The sequence below is a fragment of the Argopecten irradians genome, chromosome 12 (genome assembly GCF_041381155.1).
Source record: "Argopecten irradians isolate NY chromosome 12, Ai_NY, whole genome shotgun sequence".
In the NCBI taxonomy this organism is placed as follows: Eukaryota; Metazoa; Mollusca; class Bivalvia; order Pectinida; family Pectinidae; genus Argopecten; species Argopecten irradians.
Window position 1 is genome coordinate 20,799,508 of NC_091145.1, and position 18,986 is coordinate 20,818,493.

At 32.8% G+C, this 18,986-nt stretch overlaps 1 protein-coding gene across 1 annotated transcript in view; it reads right to left on the reverse strand.

Annotated features, from left to right (window-relative positions):
* Positions 1-18,986, reverse strand: part of LOC138336100 (regulator of nonsense transcripts 2-like) — a 37,993-nt gene that overhangs the window by 10,571 nt on the left and 8,436 nt on the right. Inside the window, 20 exon segments of the mRNA XM_069285400.1 lie at positions 4,040-4,179; positions 7,126-7,264; positions 7,701-7,760; positions 8,182-8,283; positions 8,396-8,437; positions 9,297-9,482; positions 10,181-10,297; positions 10,954-11,009; positions 11,334-11,391; positions 11,793-11,901; positions 12,130-12,215; positions 13,257-13,354; positions 14,782-14,952; positions 15,398-15,470; positions 15,793-15,885; positions 16,453-16,511; positions 16,934-16,973; positions 17,650-17,742; positions 18,211-18,342; positions 18,600-18,642. Coding sequence (XP_069141501.1) covers positions 4,040-4,179; positions 7,126-7,264; positions 7,701-7,760; positions 8,182-8,283; positions 8,396-8,437; positions 9,297-9,482; positions 10,181-10,297; positions 10,954-11,009; positions 11,334-11,391; positions 11,793-11,901; positions 12,130-12,215; positions 13,257-13,354; positions 14,782-14,952; positions 15,398-15,470; positions 15,793-15,885; positions 16,453-16,511; positions 16,934-16,973; positions 17,650-17,742; positions 18,211-18,342; positions 18,600-18,642 — 1,897 coding nt within the window.

Below are 18,986 nucleotides of genomic sequence, written 5' to 3' on the forward strand. Positions count from 1 at the left end.
TACCTGTTATAACAATGTTTTACTGTGTGTAGTACAACCACTAATTACCTGTTATAACAATGTTTTACTGTGTGTAGTACAACCACTAATTACCTGTTATAACAATGTTTTACTGTGTGTAGTACAACCACTAATTACCTGTTATAACAATGTTTTACTGTGTGTAGTACAACCACTAATTACCTGTTATAACAATGTTTTACTGTGTGTAGTACAACCACTAATTACCTGTTATAACAATGTTTTACTGTGTGTAGTACAACCATTAATTACCTGTTATAACAATGTTTTACTGTGTGTAGTACAACCACTAATTACCTGTTATAACAACGTTTTACTGTGTGTAGTACAACAACTAATTACCTGTTATAACAATGTTTTACTGTGTGTAGTACAACCATTAATTACCTGTTATAACAAATGTTTTACTGTGTGTAGTACAACCACTAATCACCTGTTATAACAACGTTTTACTGTGTGTAGTACAACAACTAATTACCTGTTATAACAATGTTTTACTGTGTGTAGTACAACCATTAATTACCTGTTATAACAATGTTTTACTGTGTGTAGTACAACCACTAATTACCTGTTATAACAATGTTTAAATGTGTGTAGTACAACCACTAATTACCTGTTATAACAATGTTTTACTGTGTGTAGTACAACAACTAATTACCTGTTATAACAATGTTTTACTGTGTGTAGTACAACCACTAATTACCTGTTATAAACAACGTTTTACTGTGTGTAGTACAACCACTAATTACCTGTTATACCAATGTTTTACTGTGTGTAGTACAACCACTAATTACCTGTTATAACAATGTTTTACTGTGTGTAGTACAACCACTAATCACCTGTTATAACAACGTTTTACTGTGTGTAGTACAACTACTAATTACCTGTTATAACAACGTTTTACTGTGTGTAGTACAACCACTAATTACCTGTTATACCAATGTTTTACTGTGTGTAGTACAACCACTAATTACCTGTTATACCAATGTTTTACTGTGTGTAGTACAACAACTAATTACCTGTTATACCAATGTTTTACTGTGTGTAGTACAACCACTAATTACCTGTTATACCAATGTTTTACTGTGTGTAGTACAACAACTAATTACCTGTTATAACAATGTTTTACTGTGTGTAGTACAACCACTAATTACCTGTTATAACAACGTTTTACTGTGTGTAGTACAACCACTAATTACCTGTTATAACAACGTTTTACTGTGTGTAGTACAACCACTAATTACCTGTTATAACAACGTTTTACTGTGTGTAGTACAACCACTAATTACCTGTTATAACATTGTTTTACTGTGTGTAGTACAACCACTAATTACCTGTTATACCAATGTTTACTGTGTGTAGTACAACCACTAATTACCTGTTATAACAACGTTTTACTGTGTGTAGTACAACCGTTAATTACCTGTTATAACAATCTTTTACTGTGTGTAGTTCAACCACTAATTACCTGTTATAACAACGTTTTACTGTGTGTAGTACAACAACTAATTACCTGTTATAACAACGTTTTACTGTGTGTAGTACAACCACTAATTACCTGTTATACCAATGTTTTACTGTGTGTAGTACAACCACTAATTACCTGTTATAACAACGTTTTACTGTGTGTAGTACAACCACTAATTACCTGTTATACCAATGTTTTACTGTGTGTAGTACAACAACTAATTACCTGTTATAACAATGTTTTACTGTGTGTAGTACAACCACTAATTACCTGTTATACCAATGTTTTACTGTGTGTAGTACAACCACTAATTACCTGTTATAACAACGTTTTACTGTGTGTAGTACGACCACTAATTACCTGTTATAACAATGTTTACTGTGTGTAGTACAACCACTAATTACCTGTTATACCAATGTTTTACTGTGTGTAGTACAACCACTAATTACCTGTTATAACAATGTTTTACTGTGTGTAGTACAACCATTAATTACCTGTTATAACAATGTTTTACTGTTTTACAACCACTAATTACCTGTTATAACAACGTTTTACTGTGTGTAGTACAACCACTAATTACCTGTTATACCAATGTTTTACTGTGTGTAGTACAACCACTAATTACGTGTTATACAATGTTTTACTGTGTGTAGTACAACCACTAATTACCTGTTATAACAATGTTTTACTGTTTTACAACCACTAATTACCTGTTATAACAATGTTTTACTGTGTGTAGTACAACCACTAATTACCTGTTTATAACAATGTTTTACTGTGTGTAGTACAACCACTAATTACCTGTTATAACAACGTTTTACTGTGTGTAGTACAACCACTAATTACCTGTTATAACAATGTTTTACTGTGTGTAGTACAACCACTAATTACCTGTTATACCAATGTTTTACTGTGTGTAGTACAACCACTAATTACCTGTTATAACAATGTTTTACTGTGTGTAGTACAACCACTAATTACCTGTTATAACAATGTTTTACTGTGTGTAGTACAACAACTAATTTCCTGTTATAACCAATGTTTTACTGTGTGTAGTACAACAACTAATTACCTGTTATAACAATGTTTTACTGTGTGTAGTACAACCACTAATTACCTGTTATAACAACGTTTTACTGTGTGTAGTACAACCACTAATTACCTGTTATAACAATGTTTTACTGTGTGTAGTACAACCACTAATTACCTGTTATAACAATGTTTTACTGTGTGTAGTACAACCACTAATTACCTGTTATAACAATGTTTACTGTGTGTAGTACAACCACTAATTACCTGTTATAACAATGTTTTACTGTGTGTAGTACAACCACTAATTACCTGTTATAACAATGTTTTACTGTGTGTGTAGTACAACCACTAATTTCCTGTTATACCAATGTTTTACTGTGTGTAGTACAACCACTAATTACCTGTTATACCAATGTTTACTGTGTGTAGTACAACCACTAATTACCTGTTATAACAACGTTTTACAGTGTGTAGTACAACAACTAATTACCTGTTATAACAATGTTTTACTGTTTTACAACCACTAATTACCTGTTATACCAATGTTTTACTGTGTGTAGTACAACCACTAATTACCTGTTATAACAATGTTTTACAGTGTGTAGTACAACAACTAATTACCTGTTATAACAATGTTTTACTGTGTGTAGTACAACAACTAATTACCTGTTATAACAATGTTTTACTGTGTGTAGTACATCCACTAATTACCTGTTATACCAATGTTTTACTGTGTGTAGTACAACCACTAATTACCTGTTATACCAATGTTTTACAGTGTGTAGTACAACCACTAATTACCTGTTATACCAATGTTTACTGTGTGTAGTACAACCACTAATTACCTGTTATAACAATGTTTTGCTGTGTGTAGTACAACCACTAATTACCTGTTATAACAATGTTTTACTGTGTGTAGTACAACCACTAATTACCTGTTATAACAATGTTTTACTGTGTGTAGTACAACCACTAATTACCTGTTATACCAATGTTTTACTGTGTGTAGTACAACAACTAATTACCTGTTATACCAATGTTTACTGTGTGTAGTACAACCACTAATTACCTGTTATACCAACGTTTTACTGTGTGTAGTACAACCATTAATTACCTGTTATACCAATGTTTTACTGTGTGTAGTACAACAACTAATTACCTGTTTATAACAATGTTTTACTGTGTGTAGTACAACCACTAATTACCTGTTATAACAACGTTTTACTGTGTGTAGTACAACCACTAATTACCTGTTATAACAATGTTTACTGTGTGTAGTACAACCACTAATTACCTGTTATACCAATGTTTACTGTGTGTAGTACAACCACTAATTACCTGTTATAACAACGTTTTACTGTGTGTAGTACAACCACTAATTACCTGTTATAACAATGTTTTACTGTGTGTAGTACAACCACTAATTACCTGTTATACCAATGTTTTACTGTGTGTAGTACAACAACTAATTACCTGTTATAACAATGTTTTACTGTGTGTAGTACAACCACTAATTACCTGAAAGTAGATGAGGAAACAATCCAGTTTCTTTTTACTTGAACCCTTGTCAAAGTACTGTCCACATGTCTCTAGCACCACACAGGTAAGTCGGATACGGAACAAGTGTTCTGGGGGGTCCAGCACGGACTGACCATTGTCTACAATGTAAGGTTATCATTAATAAAAACATACCATTTTCAGGATGTATTCTTCTGAGGTTTCAGTCCCGTTGAAGTCTCGTTTTGACAAAGATCAAAGATGTTATTAGATTTTCAAATAAAATCTAACAATATCTGTAGCAAGTTTCAGACTTTGTCAAAAAATTTCATTTCTATTTTTAGCAGATTTTTTTTATAGAGGAATTTTAAGGAACGGCCCATTTGACGGTCATTTTGAAATTGTGTCTTATCGCTTTGAGTAGAGCCACAGTTTTGCCTTTTATTACTGAAATAGTTTTTACTTGAATCATCACTGTGCCAGTATTTTTAGCTGTATCGAGCTAATTTTTGCTGTAAATCTTTACTAGGTTCGTGATAATGAAAATATTGAGCATTAATGTGTGAAATGATACACTTTTGTCACTTTATTTTTACATTTAATGTTAATTTGAGCACTTTTATTTTTTACTCTGGAATACTGAAAAATAACAAATATTCAAATGGGGCAAAACAGTAAGCACATGAACCCCCCATTTTTCTGCCTGATTTAGAAAGAACAACCTTTTCCCTGTTGATATGCAAAATATTAAAAACAAGAGGCCCATGGGCCTTAACGGTCACCTGATTTCAGATACAGAATGAAACAAAGACATGCATATAAACACTATATATTGACCCATCAGGCCCTTGAAGTCAGTCAGTGATTTTATAAATTTGACTTTTTAATCTATGAAGATTATGTGAATTCAGAAGAAAGATTTTTGAAATGTTATCCATTTTGACCCCTTTTGGCCCCGCCCCTCTCGTCCCTGGGGGTCGGCCAAGACCAATATGAATATGATGTTAAAATGCTATCTCAGGCTAATAATTCTAACCCAGATTGACTAATTTCCTATGAAAACTAAGCAAATAATGTTCCTAAATGTGTTTTTCCTTTATAAACTATAGTAAATTTGACCCCCTCCCCAGGGGAAAATCTGATATCCCAGGACCATGAAATTCACAATTTTTTGTAAAGGGCCTTAAGACCTTCCAATCTATCAAGAGTATCTGGGTCCATCAAATCTGTGAATTCAAAAAGAAGATTTTTGAAATTACCACTTTGACCCCTTTTGGCTCCGCCCCTCTGGCCCCTGGGGGTCAGCCATGAACAATATTGATATGATGTTAAAATGCGTATCTCCAGGCTAATGTTTTAATTCTAAACCCAGTTTTTGACTAATTTTCTCATGAATTACATAAGGCAAAAATTATGTTCATAAAATTGTGTTTTATCCCCTATGTGTATATATCGTATTGTGTATTACTTCGACCCCCTCCCATAGGAGGCAATATCGTCTGTGGTACTCTCTTGGTCTTTTTTATTTATCTTGCGGGGGGTGAATTTAGTACACCCTTGTAGGTATTGTGTTGTCCAGGGCTGCGGCGAGTCTTTTTTTTGGGTGTTACGGTGGGATTTTGATTTGTGTTGGTCTTTTAGACTAGATTCAAGTTTATTTTGGTTGTAACGGTAGTTTATTTAAGGCTTGTATTGTGTTTCTACCTGGATTTCCATTATGCATTCTGATGAAGTTTTTCTGAAAAGTTTTAGCCGGTGAACAGTAATATGGATTTTTTTTGTACCCCTTTGGATCCTCCGCCCCAATGGGACCCCTGGGGTCGGACTCCAGTCAGTGAAAAATTAGTTTTTAGGAATATATCGGCCATCTCAAACTGATTATTCTGACAATAAATTTTGTATCTCGATTATCCCTTTTACAATACATGGGATCATTTATAAGGCGGCTTATTAATGTGTCTTTCCCCAATTCCTTAAACTATAGTAAACTTTAACCAAATAACCTGGCAGGAAATGAATCTAGAGACCCCAGGGGGTCGTGATCAATTCCTACATTGTGTTTAGAGGACTTTCAAGACCCTTTCCTGTTTTCGTATCGAAGAATGTGTATTTGTTTATAGTCCATCTTACTGCTGTGAGTGTTTTGAGAAGAAAGATTTTTTGATAAAATTATTATCAATTCTATACCCTCTTTTGGGGCCACCTGCCCTCCCACAGCCCCCTTGGGGGGTGGGGGTGACCAATAGAATGACACTATATTTTGATTGCCTTATGCCTAAGAAGGTTTCTGCAAAAGGGTTAGGTGTACGATATGATTTGTGAGACTTTCTCAGGTGACCTAAAAATTTGAACATTTTCTATAAAGGGTTAAAAAAAAATAGCATTTTGTAGTGTTAGGTGTAGCATATGTTGTTATTCTGGGAAAAATATTAGTCTTATTAATCAAAACTGGTATATATTTAAAGAAGATCACTGGAAAATAAATTCTACAAACATCCATACATATCAAACACCTCATTAGGAAATTATGGCTTTAATCTCTTGTGTATATGGTCAAAACGGCACAATTCCCATAAAATCCAATATTTTGTTAACTAGGTATCTTTGAGTGACAAATAATAGCTCAAAAACGAGCACAGAAACATATGTTTTTTCTTCCATTTTCTTTTATGGTGTGGTATGAAATCCTATTTCCAAAAATCAATATGAGAAAAAAAGTTTAAATTCCTGCGCTTAAATATGAAAATTTCTTTGTTTGTATATCGTATCTTATTCATGTTGTTATGTGGATCAGAAAACAGTCCTATGCAAAATTTAGACCAAAGCAAACATAACCATATTTGACCAAAAAGTAAATATTGTGACTTGTCACCAAACGTAATGAAAGATTACGCTGGAGTGTTTTGAAAATGACTGTCAATTTACAATTCCAATGTGATATGAGAGAAAAGGATTTTGATCAACAGTCAGCTTACCACCAAAGATCGCCCCAATCTTAATGAAGGAGAGTTCAACTAATAACTACCAATTTTCAGTATCAAAGTTGAAGAAGAAGAGGGTTTTGAAAGTGACTTATACATGATAGAGGATTATGACAGAATACTAACCACCAAATGACACTCCAAACGTGATGAAAGAGTAGAGGGTTTTGAAGATGACAGTAGACTCCACCATTCTATAGTTATACAGCTCTCCAAGGAACTTGGCACAACTGACACGTCGCTGGTTATACTTGGGGTGGTTCACCTGGAAAGCAATCAACATCAATTACAATTATAGTTACACGTGTTCCCATAAACTTACCAGGTATCATAGCCTAGCTATTCACATACGGTTAACCAACTTTTGTGTGTGTGCAATTCAATTTTGTGTATTTAGCATAGCACTCGATAAGAAATAACCAAATAAAATTCTCATGAGAATGATTCAATGGGGGATGAAGTTGAACCTAAGTCAACTCTTGATCGTGAAATTATATCTTTGTGAAAAAGTTGTTATTCGTGCAGACCAAAATGAAGTCCCTGCATAAATAAATCGGTAATAAACAGTAGCTAACAATATACAATATACAATATACATACACAAAAACCATAAAAGGCTTTATCTGGGAACATAGACTGACATAAGTTCATTATTTCTAGCGAATAAATCATTCTCCGATACCCTGTGTAGATGTAATTACCTCCATTCCTATTCTGATATCCTCCAGCACTCCATCCACAACCTGTATAGCCACATGTTCCTGTTAAGGTATGAAATAAGTATCAGATCATTCTACATAAGAGATTTATACATGATAGCAAGCCTTTCAATTATAGAGAGCATTTATGGAATGACAGAAAATACAGTAACACGTCAAAAGCTAGTACGAACAAATCATATTGAAATGTCTTGCTTTGAACACATCATAGATCGGCAATGAAATAAATTCAAACTCATACTTTTAATTGCTATTCAATGGTTTTAACTTCAGGTCTTATTGAGTATGACTACAATCCAAAACAAACCTGTTTTTTTTATCCATATTAATAAGTGTATAACGTTTGGTCACATACCCAAGTATATGTATTTCCTTACGTAACATGCATATTATGAAGTTAAAGATGTGTATGACAAAACTGGTAGATACTAAATTTGGTTTGTGAAGACCTAATTAGACTTACATGGTAAGGAGCTAGACCAGCTAGGAGGTTGGCTGCACAGTGTATAGAGTTGTAACGCACATTCCATACTGCTATCAGTGACTTGGTGGCATAAAACGCAATCTGTTAAACCAGACAATTTTTTATTAATTATATCTAAGAAGTTGATACAATATAGGACTATATAGTCAGTATAAAGAATTCAATAACAAACTGAATAAACATGTATCCCTACCTCATGATCATCCCAATTCAATTTCCTCATTTGTCTCAGGACCTGTCAAAGGACAAACACATATCAAAAGAATTTCATTTTTATTATAAATAAAACAGTTAGTACAATAAACACTATAGGTGGTGATGGATTAGTTGTTAAGGTTTCTAACAATCTACCACAAAGATTCATTTAAGCATTGATGTCAGTATTTTTTAACTTCATCATGGTATGAAAGAAATTTTGTTTGCAAACTGTGTGAATCTGCGTAGCAAATTCTCACAAAAGTTTGCAAACAAAATTTATTTATAATTATTTTTTCCAGACTACTTCATAACATAAAACACATTTAAACATACGATTCCATTGGCTTTCAAATGGATTATTTTTCTAAATGAATACGCAACATCGATCATGCCTCTATTGTGACATCATGATAACATAGAGTTTTCGCGCCATTCTCAAATTTTTTTTTCATAGTATATGAAGAAAAAGAACTTGCTAATCAGAAAGTTGGAGTTAGTATGAAAACAAATAAAAAATAATTATACATGTAATGTTGCTGCCAGATGCGGAATTATAGGCGATTCATCTAATAACATGCAGTATTGCATTAGGAGGAGTTTTAAATGTGTTTCCAAGAGTATATCATTAGACTATACATATAGATATGATGATTAAAATACCAAATTTTTAATATTTTTCAACACAAAACGATAACTGATATGATGATGACAAAAAACAAAGTTGTCTGTAAGACATTGATTCAGAAGTGGAAAATTTAATCTTTTCAATCAATGCAGCCAATATATAGCAGCTTACGACCATGACAACTTTAAAAGACCAATGACTCTTTATTTCATTTAAGCCGCTGATTGAGATGTCAAACATATCCTTCTAAATGCCAGGTTATGATGCTGACCTTTTCTGTGGTGACCTTGGAGAGGTCCTTGTACAGAAGTTTCCTGATATACTCGTGGAGAGGTGGTCGGATCTTCCGTGTAGTCTGGGGGACGTCTGGAGGATTACTGTAGTAGAAGGCATTCTCTATCATCGTTGTGTACCGGCTGTCTAAGTGAAGAGCTGCCTTTTTCCTCATCATCACGTCCTGTAAAAGTCAAAGATAGAGGTCAAATATCAAATCTGAAATGAAGACTAAATAGAATACTGAGTCGCACCATATTACCCATTTTTTGATTCAGTAAAATTTGGGTAATGACAGAAACAACAGCTGAACATATCACAATTCTAAAGGAAACACGAACAATATATGAGAATGCCAACCCCAAAATTAGGAAACTGCTTATCACAATTTATAAATCTTAAATTATTGAATTTCTAGTCTTGATGAGTACTATCACCATGCTATACATGTCAAACAGTAATAAAAAAAATACTAGTCTACGTGTTCATTTTTTTTTACATGACATGACATTGGTGAGATGTTTTCCCGACAGGAATGATTGGGAAAATTAACAGTAGACTTCTTTTGAAACAATCTTAAGCACAAAATTGCTTTTGAACAGGTTAGCACAGCTATGTATGGATTCACACGTTCGTAATGATAGTAATACTCTAAATGTTGTGTCGGTGGTAAATTGGATTTTATAGTCATAATGTAAGTGCAATCATATTTTCACAGAAAATGTCAAGCACTAAAATATGATTACCACAAACAGATTATTTATAGCTAAGATAAACTAGGAATTGAGGACAGAAAATACTTTACATGAATCAGAATTCTTCAAGTTCATTTAACATTAATAGCTGTGTAATTAAGAGAATAATGATAGATTGCCTACACACCAGATAAATCTTGGTCCTGTGATGAGAGTCTTGAGATCTGTAGAGGAACCTGCCACACGTCTCAAGGAGGGAGCAGGCCATTTCAATGTTGTGATGGGTAAAGTCAAACATCAGAGACTGCAAAACACAAAATTTCAAGGTATAAAAGGGTCCCTTCTCCAAAACTAACGGCTAAAGCTTGACAGTACATTATCTCCGAAATCGGCAAATAAACACATTTATAGGTATCATTCAATATGGCTGACTGCAGGGCTCTCTAATCTTTAGATGACATTCTGTACAATAATTTTTCCTTAGTTCTTGATAACTGGCCCAGTCCAGTCTTAGTGCACTCCTGTCATAAAATCCCGACATGCTTCAAAATATTAAACTAAATTCTGACCAGAAACCACTTGGAGTTATACAAAGCTAAAAGTAAACCACATTACTTATGCAATACACAAATTTCTGTTTAATTTCACACAATTCAAAAGTATATATAATAAAATAAAATCAATATGAACACACAATTGTCAGTAAGATCCCTGGACAACAAACTTATGCATTTGCAAATATGTTGAAAACAACGCAATCTGGTTAAAATCAGCTGTTTGATAATCCACTAACTTCGTGCTACATAGCGGAATATCAAACAGTTTATTTCAATCAGATTGAAAACAACGAAGATACAAAATATTGTACACACGAAAAATAAAGTGGTTTGCTGTATACAAATCCTTTGTGTTGTAAGAAAACATACAGCAAAGTAACAGTGGAGCAATAAAATAGCTAACCTTTATACAATGCAGTGCCTCTGATTTGGGATATAACTTGAATTTGACTAGCTCTCCTGAAACACAATACAGAACATATTTACATAATATCTCTGTGCTTATAAAACAATAAAAAAAATCGACCATGTTAGGGTATACATGTTACATTGGTAACACTCAATAACTAGCAATATTCAACCATATAGATTTATTCATAATTATACCAAAATATCTTTATTTTTTTAATAAATGGCCCCTTTCCCCTTGACGATGAGTAAAGTACTTTCAGGAATATGTATACATTGTACTAAAACTTAAAGTAAGATTCCAATACATGTACTAGTAATCTTTGATTCAGAAACATATCAATAGTTGCTAGCATAAAAGTTTCCTGTACTTACCAATAAATCTAACAGTTTTTAACTTGGATTCAATGTTGATCTGATCCTTTTTCCTAACCTGTAAAAATGGCCAAATTACAAATCAATTATAGCTTCCCATATAAGGTATGTAAAACATGTGTGATTAGGCTAAAAAGTCATGTGATAACTGTATTGTACAACATCATTATATTGAGGTTTTAAGATGTCACCAAATAATTTCAAAGATGGAAAAAATTCTGCTAAAATTATTAAATGAATATCGATTATTTCAGAAAGTGTGTTTTTATAATATTTCCTACATGTGATATGAAGCATAAACATAATAATTGCATTGAATTATTTAAACTCATACTCTTTATCACACATTTCAAATATCCTAATATAGATGTACTCATTTATAAGCAGTTTATTATGAAATACAAGGCTAAGTGAACAATCGTTGGTCTAACACCCTGCTATGTTTAAGTGTATACTTACATGCCATTTAAAGTCTCCTTTGAGAAGCTGTACAAGGTCGTTAGCCACATCAGGCATACATGGGTAGAGAGTGCCAACCATCCGAGAGTAAAATGGCAGCAAATCATACCTGTAAAGTAACATCAGGTATATTTAATATTCAATTCCAAAAAATCAAAATTGATTAACAACTTGCAATTTAAGGCAAAGCTTAAATATCATTTTTATAAATATAATTTGTTTTGAGACTTTAAATATGTTTTTTTTTTACATCCTTGAAATTCAAGGTGAAAAACCAAGAATGTGAATCTTATTACAAGATTGTACTTTGCGAGTAATCCAGAGATGATAACCTTACCTGGTTCTGTGTACAGTAAATAATGCTTTCACTAACTTCTTCCTGTTGGCTTTGTTGTTGAAATTCATACAGAACTCTATACTAGCCTGAAACATACACATACATTTGGTTACTGTTAACCAACATTCTTTCGTGTGCGATTTATGTTTGTGATATAACATCTACATTATTGATATTGATTGGAAATTCAATCAAAATCTTAAATCTGTGAACGGTAAATCTTCACAAACTTGTTTTGAAATAGTAATCACGAAATTTAGTAGCTGCGAAAATAACTTAAAGATGCTCCACCGCCGACAGAGCATAATTGATATTTATCATTTGAATAATAATTGGTGTTTAATCGTGTATAATTAACACAAAAAAATACATAAAATAATTTATTTCGCCTTTGGTGCATGCGCAATCATTACTTCATTCTATATACGATATAGTGCCAAGGAATTTTTTCGGGATGCAATTAATTATTTTTTCTATCTTCAACTTGAAGTTAATTTAGAGGCTTAAACTTTTCAATGGTGTAAAGTAAGTAACTTTTGTAACTGATGCAATACTAAATCGTCTGCTCCTGTTTTTGATAGATGCTCTAGTGAAAAAAATACCATTTGTCAGCGGTGGAGCCTCTTTAATTTTACAGTAATAATATGAACTTGTGGGAGCATCCAAAGTAATCAATAATAATTATATAATGTACCTTCATATCAGTACCTTTTTGTGTATGATTGTAGCCTGTATGATTATAGCTATGTAGAATACAAACGTTTATAATATCTTTCAGTTTAATGACAGGTCTAAATCTTTTTTTTTTCTTTCCGTTTTTATATTTTCATTCAAATGGTAACCAAATGTGTTTCTAATCTGGTGTAGAGAAGTAATGAAAACACGTGTACAATATTATCTGAATACAATCATGTTAACTACATATGGTGACTGATTTTGTATTGTACAGCACAAATATCGCAAAACCTGCTTTGCAACAACCACTTCTGTGTAAGACAATTTTCTAGGGTCCCGAATGATTAGTTCCAACCTGTGTATAAAGACCACCTAATTATAGAGACGATTTTCTCTCTGTCCCTTGGGTGGTGTTTATAGACAGGTTTGGCTGTGTATGTTTGATGACTGACCTTGTCCAGCAGATCCCTGTTGACACAGTTAGGGAGTGACAGGAGGTAAGCATCTAGTTGAACCTTCATCAGATTACCGGTGTCGTTATCGTCATCAACTGTACAAAGACACAGAAAATGAACCGTGATATTGGTGTTAGAAATAGGTTTCACATAAATAATGGTACGTGAATCGTCATATTCTACTGATATATTATTTCTGTGCGAGTTTCTTTTCCATCTACAGTCAATGAATGTGTTCAACATTTATCCACACCATTTTAAGCATCTCATGCATTTTTACATTTTTTTCATTTAGTTTTCCAAATTTGTAATGATGAAAAACTTTATTCAGACCCATCCCCCTACATTTCTGTATATATTACCCCCTCCGCTGCTGATAATGTATATTACTGTACAGTGGACCCTCGATAATCCGGACACCTTCGTTTCCAGCCTAAACCATCTGGATTACGAGTTTTCCGGACTGCCGAATTCCATGTTCTTAGTCGATTGAATTGTCACATACAAGTTACTCCCCTTGACTTTGTAATCGATAATAGGCCTTTATGTAATATACATGTATTATAATAAATACTTTGTTTGTTATGTTTTATTAGTGTTATTACCTTAAGAATATTAAATAAACATATTTTTCTTTGCTTTTTGATGTACAGGCCTGTGTAACAACCATGCGACCGTTCATGTCTAAATTCGTGCACAATGTCTCACACGTGTAAATGGCATGTGCCGTAGCCTTTTTATCTTATACCATAGACGATGAATTCAAATAGATTCACATACATTTAAAATACTAATTAATTTTGTGAGTATTATCTCACTTTATTGTATCCGAAACTCAGAGCGATACCTTCTGCATGTGAAACCAGTAAGGTATCTACAGCATACGTACCCGTAACCAAGCTCAAACTGGATGTTTAAAGATATATTGCGTATCTCAATTACAACACTAAAGTTTGATCTCCTATATAAAACCAATGAACCGTTACATGACTGCATGTACCCGTGTGAAAGGTGTTCAGGTAAACGCCCGTGGCTATGACCTGGCAGCCGTCGTTATGACAACACACAAAGTCAAGTGGTAGGTTAATTTTACACATGACTGTAGGTGGCCTTGGATTTTCTCGGCACGTGGCGACAACAAATTGTCCAGATCATTGCGGGAATTTATAAACGGAAATTACATTTCGTTCCCAAAATGGACTTCCGAATTTTGAATCCAAATTTCTGGACTAGTGAGTATAAATAACGTTACGAAAATCCGTTCCCTGACATTTCCGTCCGGATTGTGTGTTTTCTGGACTATCGGTGTCTGGATTACCGCGGGTCTTCTGTATAACATGAAATATTCATGGGAACTTTCCTCCGTAGTATGGAGCTTTCAAATTTTTTCATGGATAGAAATATTTGTGGTTAGTCAACGGAATAACTATAATAATGATGCAATAGATATCGTTTGTTATCTTTATAATCATGGTTCCATGGTAACTATGAAAACAAGAAATTTTCTAAACAATGAACATACCATCCAGATCATGGAGAGCGCTGTAGTCCTCCTCTACAGGGTGTGTCCCCTCCTCCTCCTGATCTTTCCCCTTAGCTGCCTCCTCCTCAGCTTCCTTATTCTCCACCTCAGCTATCTGTTGTTCTGTCTCCATCTCTCTCTCTACATCCTCCACTTTCAAATTCTCCATGTCTGATATGATTAAAGAAAACAGAAAGAAACTCAAAGACTTCCTTTAACTTTAATTTTCCATGTCTGATATGATTAAAGAAAACAGAAAGATAGAGAAACTCAAAGACTTCCTTCAACCTAAGTTTTTTCCCCAAAATGTCTTGGCTGTATAAACACAATGAACCAAAAACATCCAACGAATTTGAAGTCTTACCACAAACCAACTGGATTCAAGGTAACCAGGTTTGAATTATCAATTGATATCGATAATTATCTAATAGATGTTTTTGATTTACTATAAACAGAACCCTGAGTGTTTCCACCTTTCAGTGGTAATACATTCAGTGATAAACTTGTGTAATTGATTTCGAATGAGCCAAATATGTAAATAATTCTTGTTAAAATCTCTTTGTTATTTTTTTTCTAAATCATATTTAATAAAAGTGTTTTTACAAAAAAGGCTTACCTTCCTCCAAGCCTGTTTCTACATCTTTGGTTTCATCCTTACCAGTACTCTGTTCACTTTCCTTATAACAAATCTTTAACAAAAAACATTATAATTTTTTTTTTATTTTATAAAGTTATTTCAATTTCTGATTAAAAGTTAAACCTGTATTCCAGGTATGCGAATTTCAATCATTCATGATATTTAATACTTAATTTAATAATATTAAAATTCATATTTAATAATAATTTCAAGTTTTTATAAGATCTCTCATAAAAAATTGCTGTCAATGTCATGTAGGAATTGATGATAACTCATTATACAAATAATTGAAAAGATAAGACAAGTTGTGATTTATCACATCTTAACAAATATTTCCAATAACCTAAGATATAATCATTGACTCCTATACATACCCCGGGTATAAAAGCTCTAAGATCAGGCAGGGATTCGTAGAAGGCTCGTGCATCCTCATCTTCAAACAAAGTACTATCACCAACATACTGAAACTAATAAAACATATATATATGACATACTTAATTAAGCATTGATATTAGTATTCTTTAACTTCATAGGGGTATGAAATATTTAAGAAATTTTGTTTGCAAACTGTGTGAATCTGCATAGTGGATTCTCACAAAAGTTTACAAAATTATTTCATAACCCTATGAAGTTAAAAAATAGTTTCATCAATTCTTATAATTAATTTTTCAGACTACATGTACTTGATACATAAAGTACGTTTAAACGTACAATTCTTTTGATTTTTGAATGGATTATTTTTTCTTAATACCCAATGTTGACATCTCATAATATATGAAGAAAAAAAATCTACTAATCAGAGAGTTGGATTTAGTAAGAAAACAAATAAAAATTAATTATTGTGAAATAACAAAATAAATAATTATAATTTACATATCTTCAGCGTTTCATTGGGAATTAGATTTAACAAATACAATGTTCTTTGGTTTCATTTAAAGATTTTGATTAACTGAAGAGCAAATTACAAATTCTTGATCTATACATGTATATGTTATTTGAGAATTATTTTCAAAACACCAAGACTTGACACAAACCTCTGCATTCTTTGAAGGGTCAAACACATCAAATCCAGATTCTTCATCTTTCATCAGATCTAAATTATACAAAATCTCTTTCAGAATACACAAAGTCGGCAAAGACTTAAACTTTACTAACCTAATTTGTTCATTAACTTAAAAGTAAATAATGAGCAGTGTGTCTTGAAACTTAAATCCCTGAAAATATTTTTAATTCACAAAAAGAAATCAAAGAGATTATCCAATTACAGAGGAAACAACTTTGTAGACCAATTTATTTTTGTGGGTTTTTTTATTTATTTCCATGGACTGTTTGAATCCACAAAAACTAATAGTCGCCCAAAAATTCTGACCCAAAAATTCTGAGTGCAGGTACAGAAGAACCATCATAATCTACGGGGTATATAACGAAACAAAATTGGCATGAAAATGACATTAGGCATAAAAACGTGAGCATAAGTCACTGCAGTTTACAGTATATCACAGATATGAAGCTTACCTTCCTCTGGTAAGTCTGGCATGTCTTCATCTAACAAATCCTACAAATATAACATAGGGTTGAAATTAAAATATGAAATAACAGTGAAATATTGTACATAACAAACATCTATTAAAATATAAAATAACAGTAAAATATTGTACATAACAAACATCTATTAACCAGTTATTTAAGGTGCAGAATACTGGTTGTATCTTTTCTGTAGGAACTTTAGTTTTTGTCCACAACATGTAGCTGGCTAATCCTGGAAGATAAAAGCTGTTCATAAGGTATAATACAAAGCACATGTAACCTAGACCAACTATACAGAGTATCTTTGATGAGTTTACTTCATATACTGTATTCGAATCATTAAGTCTCTCGGTCCTTATAAATTCCCTCCCTATTTCTGGGGCCTAAATTTCACTTACTTTAGATTAAATACAAACTGAAAACATGAAAACCATATCCAATATTTTCCAGAGTATATTAAAGCATACCAGAGTATAAGCAGCACACCCGATTTCCAGGTAAAAATTGAGGCTTACACACTCGTTTATTCATTTGGTTTCTTGTGCAAATTGAGTTATGCCTTAGTTTTGTGAAAAGGTAATGCAAAGTTGGTCCTAATAAGCATCCCCGATTTAATGTTATAGCACCCTGGGCACTTATTGGTCGAATGTGATAATTATTTATACAAAAGACTTCTCCTTTACATTATGGGATATGATACTTACAGCATATGTAGAAGTGTTGCCATGAAGCTTTTGATAAGTTGCTAATGCATTCTCATAGCTTTCTCTTCTCTCAGTGCTCAGCTCTCCCTTTGTCTGCAGAAGATAATATCGCACATATATTATCCAAAGACAAAATAACAGATATGCATTCCTTTATATACCTAAAGCCTGGTATTCACTCTCAAAGTCATCTTTTATACTAGTGAAAGAAATAAGCGTGAGAGTCATACCCCCATCAGGCAATGCTATAATTATTCTTGTGCTGTAGTATACATTTATCACTCAAAGTTACTGTAATAAGTACTAATTGTACAAAATGACACTACGTTAAATCTTTATAGCCAGATGGTCTTTATACACAGGTCGAATTGTGTTGATATTGGTCATTTGGGTCCTCAGAAAGTGATCTTACTTAGCAGGTGGTCTTTACACAGAGGTTGTCACTAAGACAGGTTTTTCTGTTTTTTCAAAAGAACATAAATAACAAAACTTAAATAACATAGCCCACTAGAACCAATCAATTAAATGGATCCTATCCTTAAATATATATATATGAAATACCTGAAGAGTCCTTCTGTTATGTCGTTCAATGTTTTTCAGGTCTTTATACACTCGTACCAAATGTTTACACAAAGACAAAAAGTAGTCCTTCATGAGATTCCGACAAGCCTTCTGCTTCTCTGGTGGCAGCATCTAGAGTATAAGATATATAGTACAATCATCATCGGATATAGGTAGGACAACAATCGGATACGATCATCAATAAAACTCTACAATAGATCAATCTATCAATTTGAAGCATTTACTTTTTTTTTATAATGAAATTACAGATTGACAAAATAAATATCCCTCTTAAACTTCATAAGTAAAGGTCTAAATATAAGTAGAATTAAAGAATATTAACTGATTTAGAAGATAGCTATACTCGTATACCATAAAATCCTTCTTACCTGACTCCCTGGTATTTCAAGTGAATACTTTTCGGCAAGCAGTCTATTCATATCAAATAAAAACAAAAAATTAAAATGAAGGGTGTGAAGTCAGACACCTAAAAACCTTTTACATATTGAACTTTGATCAAGAAATTTTTAACAAAAAAAAAACCGAAATTTTAAGATCAACCAGAAAAAGCTAAAGAGTAGATGCTGAAGTACAAATTAATATTATCAATTAAAAAACGAGGAGGATGAGATAGAACTGTTTTTAAGTTAATTGTTCATGCGATGAAATAAGAGCCAGATGGGCCTGTAAAACTCGCATGCTATCTGGTGATCATATATCTATACATTAACTACAAGAGTAAATTTTGAATCTCTTAGGTTGTAAAATGTCCTTTA